This window comes from Danio rerio, chromosome 12, assembly GCF_049306965.1.
Source record: "Danio rerio strain Tuebingen ecotype United States chromosome 12, GRCz12tu, whole genome shotgun sequence".
In the NCBI taxonomy this organism is placed as follows: domain Eukaryota; kingdom Metazoa; phylum Chordata; class Actinopteri; order Cypriniformes; family Danionidae; genus Danio; species Danio rerio.
The window spans coordinates 51717501-51724635 of NC_133187.1; the positions used below are offsets into that span (position 1 = coordinate 51717501).

Sequence of the window (7135 nt, forward strand, 5' to 3'; positions counted from 1 at the left end):
GATGATGATCTATAAGCTCCTCATCCTGTTCTGAAGGGCTGAGACTTTATTCCATCTCATTTCTTAAGTGAATGCTGCTGATGCCGCACACTATCCTGCCGTTATATGTCTGTTCTCAGCATTGCGCAGTGCCTCATGCTATTCTCAATGGTTGTTGACTTGCTCCAGAATCTACTCCTGCCATTTGTCTGTTCATTTCATTATATGCGATGTATATTTTCCATCAATACTCCAAACCTTCACCACCAACTTCAATATTAATCAATTTCCTGTTCTGATCTCAGCTTATAGGCAAATAAGAGCGGAAGCACCAATCAGAGGCCGCAGTCTACTGACCTCATCATGTAGATGGACTGACCCTGACCCTAACCCTACCCTAACCCAGACCTGCAGCCACACAGTGACGGACACTATAGAGTCATTCAATACTAATTCACCAATATCCCACATTACACTACAGCTGGGCAATAGTTATTTAAATGTTAATTTATTCCCTTGAGTGCTGTTTGATTGGCTTCTATTGGTATATATATATTTATGAAATTATAAAAGCTTAGTAATTATGTTAGGGCTTTATAGTGTTTGATGTTGTTCTGTTCTTGTTGGGTCTGATATAATTTCGTTCTGCGTTGTTTTGATGTTTTGAATGACAAAAATAAAGGAAACTGAAGTGATAACAAAATAACTCCACATTTAACCTGCATGAGCCCTGACCTGACCCTAATATAACAGCAAGGCTCTCTCGCGGAGGGGTTGTGGCAGCAGACCGTCGCAGAAACACTGCTTTAATGGACATTTCTAAACTTTCTCCTCAGCGGGAGGGGTTTGCAGAGGGCGGGGTTGAGTGGGCTGTGACGTCACGACGCCGGTGTTTCGCCGTCGCTCGCACGCGCTAATCAGAATCGCATCGCGTCTCCGAGAGCGCGCTCCTTCTGCGCGCTCCTGAAATACAGGACATTATATGTGTTGATTTATCGGGCTTCAGACTCAGAGCTCAGAGCTGCTGCTTCCTTTCCTCTACAGCTGTGTGTGTGCTGCAGTGCTGCCCGCAGACCAGCACAGTGATGGACTCAGAGACATTACTGAATATGGAGTTTTACACACCCTGATCTGACTGACGAGTGCTTCATCACGCGGACGCAGAACGGTACAGTAAGAGCAGCACACGCGTCCTCTGAACATCATTCTGTAGAGTTGTCCTGAAGATGAGGTCTGTCATGATGCTGATGTGTTCATTTAATCTCAGTGTTTGACTGATAAATGAGATTATTACTGTGATGATGCGAGTCTGACTGCTGATGCTGAGACACAGCGGTCCAGTATACTCCTGCTGAACATCAGCGAACACACACTGAGCGCTCACCAGCTCACATTATCTGTGCCTTTGTGTGTGTGTGTGTGTGTGCGCGCGCAGGGTTTGGGGGTGTTTGACCCCCTAATTAACTGAAGAACGTCTAAACAGCACGTCTGGGGGTTTACCCTATTATATAGTGAGAGATGGTTTGATCTGATCTGTATCTGTAAAATATTAATTATTAAATCAATAAACAATAAATATGGGTTAGCCCACCCCCATAATGGACCATACCATCTCAGCTCACACTCAAAATAGTATACATACACTCCTTCAGTGTGTGAAACACACACACACACACACACACACACACACACACACACACACACACACACACACACACACACACACACACAACCTGAACATCATTAATAAGTTAAATGTAATCTAAATAAATATACAACTTTGGCTGACTGAAGCGCGTGTGTGTGTGTGTGTGTGTGTGTGTATTACAAACAAAATCCTGAAAAAATATTTGTGTGAGTGTTTGTCTCTCTTTTATGCTCCGTGTGTGTCTGTGTATGTCTGTATGTGTGTCTGTCAGTGTGTGCTAGTGTGTGTGTGTGTGTGTGTGTGATTCTGCCGTTCCTCTATAGCCTCTGTGCTGAATGTGACGCCGGTGTGTGATTCTGCTAGTATTCAGCGCTTGCACTGCTAAAGGTGTTTCCTCTCTCAGAGTTCGTGTTCTGTTTATGGTCTGAACACTGGAATCCGTCTGAGCCTCTTCTGGAGCAGCAGAGACGTCCTCCTGTTCAGCAGCACAGCGGCAGAACGAGCGGGTTTCTCCTTAAACCCAGCAGAATAATCTCGTCATGAGGAAAACAAGATCATTTTTCTCCACCTGTGTGTGTGTGTGTGTGTGTGTGTGTGTGTGTGTGTGTGTGTTCTGCTGTTCATCAACACTGTGCAGAGCTGAAGCCGTGTCTCAGTGTGTTTAATATGGGTTTATGGACCGTGTAAAGCAGACACTGCAGCTCTCACTGGGCCTCAGAGATCCGCTGCTGCTTTACAGTGTTTGTTGGTGATGTTCTGGTTTCTTGAATTTGTCCAAGACAGAACTGGTCTCCGCCTGTGGTCCACACACACACACACACACACACACACACACACACACACACACACAGACACACACACACACACACACACACACACACACACACACACACACACACACACACACACACACACACACACACACACACTGCTGTATAATTATCTCCAGCAGACCAGCATCTGCTTATTTCTCACACTGAGACTCTGCTTCTGTGCTCATGTGCTGCTGCTGTCTGTGTGACGGTCTGTGCTGCTGTCTGTGTGACGGTCTGCTGCTCCTCACACTGGACACTTTTAGGCTCAGTACCGTCAATAAAGAAGGCTTGAGACGTGTTGTTATAGTCAAAGTGTTTACGCGGTTGTTCTCGTGTGTTTAGTTAGTGAGAGTTCAGCTCAGCGGTGTTCAGCTCTGCTCGGATATTCTACATCAGTGATGTTTCACATTCGCACTGATCCAGGACCAGCTCAGCTTCTGCTGGTGATATGAATAATGACTCCTATATTCCTGCAGAGTTTTCAGCTCTTGATGTAACCCTGTGCAGCGGTCAGCGAGGCGTAATCAGTGTTTACTGTAGAGTGACTGTCATTACTGCTGATCCTCTGTGTTTGCACCTCACTGTGATACTCCTGACCTGCAGCAGCGCATATAACACACTCCGAGCACACTGCAGACTGAGCTAATGAATCAAGCTGTATTCCTGAGAAACCATCAGACGACTGTCATGTGTGTGTGTGTGTGTGTGTGTGTGTGTGTGTGTGTGTGTGTGTCACTCTAACACTTGTGTTGTGTGCTTTATTGCAGTGAATCAGAGGAATGAGGATGAAGTACTGATCTGCGCCCGCTGAGCCTCACACACACAAGAATGCGCATTAAATACACCATTTCTGTCATCTTTATTGTGGCTTTGGTCATCATAGAAAAGGAAAACAACATTATTTCCAAGTGAGTACATCAGCAGTTCTGTTTGATTACGAGAGGATGATCAGAGAGCAGGAAACAGCAGACGCTGACGCTCTAGTGAAGGGCTATTCCATCAGGCCAAACCCGGCTCCCGAGACTATTTGTTCTGGCCCTTCAAATAGTGTGACCAAGACATACAAATCAATTTAGTTCAGTCGAAAAACGGCCGCTATAGCTATGAAGTGACGTGTGTTCAATACAGCACTAGCTGCAGAGGCTGCGCAGAGCATCACCATGAGCGAGTGGTGCAGACAGCCGAAAACATTTGGAGATGTTCTGTAGAAGATGCCTTTTGCTCACTGCACTGTAATCACTAATAGGGATTCAAAGATTAGCTGATTTCACTATTAACAATAGACTGCACTTTAATTCGTCACAGTTAATGAATCGTAAAGGCTTCTCTAAGCCGCATTTCTGTTGCACGGAAAAGTTATGACAAGTTGGCAACTGTGCGCTAGTTTAAAGTTCCAAGCATGTGCACCGAGACTAATACGCACGCACACCGGGTTAACTACAGCAGCGGCCGTTCCCATATCACGTCTTTTCCGCTTGCAAGTTTGCTATTTCTAATGTAAGAATGACAATATGCGCGCACAAGCGGAGCAACGTGCTTCTGTCCGTGCGCTCGCAGTAGAAAACATCTGACGGTGAGAGTTGTGCGTGTCCTTCAGTGTAATGCAAACAAAAGATATGTCAGACGAATTATTATTAAAATGATTATATACGCATGAACCCAGATCATAACAACAGTTCATCTAAATAGCTGCTGCCCTAATATAAAGCTTGTTGTTCTAAATAACATTAGACATGATAACTGTGAAAGCAGGATTATTCTTCAGACTATATCAGACAACCTAAATCTATACTGCGGCATCACTAATTGTTCTGCTGTTCAAAACACAACATATGAATGTGTGTGTGAATGTAGAAGAGGCCTGCTCCAGCAATGCGCTGCTTCTGCTGTGGGAAATACAACATTTAAATGTTTGTGAACAAAAGAAAGTCAATTGGACAATGCAGTTGCTTTAAAATACAACATATTCACATATTAATGTAGAAAAAGCCGGCGTGGGCGTCTTTATGAGCACAAATACAGCATACGGGCTCTGATATGTAGTTGTGTCTTCACTCATATAGCAAGTCATATCTCTCCGGCCCTTTGTTTGGGATGCTCTTCATGAACCGGCCCCCATGATGAACTAATTGAATAGCCCTGCTGCAGTGTGTCTCCAGAACAGATGCAGAGGTCCACAATAGAGGAGGCATCAGATGCTCAGTTCAGGATCTGGTGTGGGTCAGAGAGAGACTGGATGAGTCTGGTCGGCCCCTGTGCCCGGTTCCCTGATTAATATTGGAGCTGCTCTTCGGTGCAGTCGAGCTCTCGATGAGGCCGTCACTGCGGCTAGATTCAGCGCTTTCGTCATCGCCTGCTTTGCTCATGTTGATTGGCACGATTGGCTTTCAGACAAATGATTCAGTTCGGTTCTGTCAGTATTGGGTTTTCTGCTGTCAGATTAGCACAGGATGACTTTAATGTGTTCAGCAGTCAGCAACAATAGATGAAGTCAGAGGAATAACCCTGACCCTTCATTAATCCTGCAGTCTGACTGTGTAGAGCAGAAGACTGCAGTGGTGAGGAGAGGAACCCGCTTCAGTGTTGATGGTGTGCTCTGTGTTTAGGGTGTCTGATAAGCTGACCCCGAGGCTGACCCCGCTGACCCCAAGGCTGACCCCGGTGACCCCGCTGACCCCTCTGCCATCCACCAATGACTCGGAGCGACTGCAGAGCTCCACCGGCTCGCTCCTGGACAGTACGGCCGGGCAGAGGCATGTGCTCCTGCTGGCCGGCACCCGCACCGGCTCCTCCTTTGTGGGCGAGTTCTTCAACCAGCTGGGCCCCGAGGTGTTCTACCTGTTTGAGCCGCTGTGGCATGTGGAGCGCATGCTGACGGTGGAGAGCGGTGGCACTAACGCGAGCGTGGCAGCGCCGGCTTACCGAGACGTCCTGCGGCAGCTGCTGTTGTGCAACTTCTCTCTGCTGGAGGACTTCATGGAGCCGCGGCCGCAGGAGCACGTCACCGCTGCACTGTTCCGCCGTGAGTCAAGCCGTGCGCTGTGTGAAGAGCCCGTCTGCACACTGCCGGCCCGGAGAGAGTTTGAGCGTTATCGCTGCCGGGTGCGCCGCTGTGGCCCGCTCAACCTGACGCTGGCCGGACAGTCCTGTCTGCAGAGGCGGCACCGTGTCATCAAGACGGTGCGGGTGCGGCAGCTGGAGACGCTGCGCCCGCTGGCCGAGGACCCGCGGCTGCACATGCGCTTCATCCAGCTGGTGCGGGACCCACGTGCCGTCCTGGCGTCCCGCATGGTGGCGTTCTCCAGCAGGTACCGCAGCTGGCAGCGCTGGGCCGCAGGCGAGGAGCTGCCCTTGGACCAGGACGAAGTGCGCAAACTCAGAGCTAACTGTGACAACATCCGCATGTCAGCCGAGCTCGGGCTCCAGCAGCCGGCGTGGCTCCGCGGGCGCTACATGCTAGTGCGCTATGAGGACATCGCGCGGTTCCCCATGCGCAAAGCTGCAGAGATGTACGCCTTCACCGGGATCCCCTTCACAGCGCAGGCGGAGCAGTGGATCCTCAAGAACACGCAGGCGTCGCAGGAGGCCAGCGGCGTCTACTCCACCCAGAAGAACTCCTCACAGCAGGTGGAGAAGTGGAGGCGCAGCGTGAGCTTCCGGCTGGTGCAGCTGGTGCAGGAGGAGTGCAGCGCCACCATGAGGCTGTTCGGCTACAGACCCGCAGAGAACCAGCAGATGCTGAGCGACACATCTCTGAGTCTGATCGAGGACAGAACATTCCTGTGACCGAAGAATATCCCCGTCCTCACCTGCAGCAGTATTGGAGGACGTGTGTGTGTGTGTGTGTGTGTGTGTGTGTGTGTGTGTGTGTGTGTGTGTGTTTCTGCAGCTGGTTTGCAGAACTCTATGATCTGGATCCTCTGATTTCACCAGTGTTGTCGTCTTCATTAAGGGCTCTTTTTTAATCTTTTTATAATTATATTCTCACTCCAGGAGTTATAAACCTCATCTCTCCTCACACACACCTCACACACACACCTCACACACACACACACCACACGCACTCCTCACACACACCTCACACACACCACACACACACCACACACACACCACACACACACCTCACACACACACTCCTCACACACTCCTCACACACACACTCCTCACACACACACTCCTCACACACTCCTCACACACACCACACACACACACTCCTCAAAGGAGAAATAAAGTTGACCTTGTTTTGCCTAACAGGTTGTCGTGTTTGCTGTGTTGTAGAGCGGGGCGTTGTTAGATATAAAACTCTACTGGGACACAGCACCCCTCCAAAAATAAATAAATAAATAAAAAAATAAAACTATTAAAACAGAAATATATGATTATAAATAAATAACAGTACTGTTGTTATTATGCAATGATTATTCCTAATAAATCACAGAAATGGATCCTAAATGTAACTGAAAGCAATCTAAAGACAGCCGGAGTCATTAAACTTTGTCTTGTTGACTTGTAAAACTCGCTGCGTGCCGGATTCACAGCACATGAGCGGCGCGGCTGTTATTTCAGCATGCTTGTTCACAACCGGACCGGGAGCCGAGCAGCGCGTCCGCATCAAGCAGGAGCGGTGTGTGTGAGGCGCGCGGGTGTGTGTTATTTCTGCGCACAGGTTCCGTTTGCTTTTTGATTAAACTGC

General features: G+C 48.5%; 1 protein-coding gene across 1 annotated transcript; it reads left to right on the forward strand.

Annotated features, from left to right (window-relative positions):
• Positions 1 to 956: 956 nt before the first annotated feature.
• Positions 957 to 6896, forward strand: chst3b (carbohydrate (chondroitin 6) sulfotransferase 3b). Its single transcript, NM_001110376.2, is given in 3 exon segments — positions 957 to 1147; positions 3210 to 3350; positions 5049 to 6896. Coding segments are annotated over 2 exon segments (1260 nt in total). The 5' UTR covers positions 957 to 1147; positions 3210 to 3270; the 3' UTR covers positions 6229 to 6896.
• The last annotated feature ends 239 nt before the right edge of the window (positions 6897 to 7135 follow it).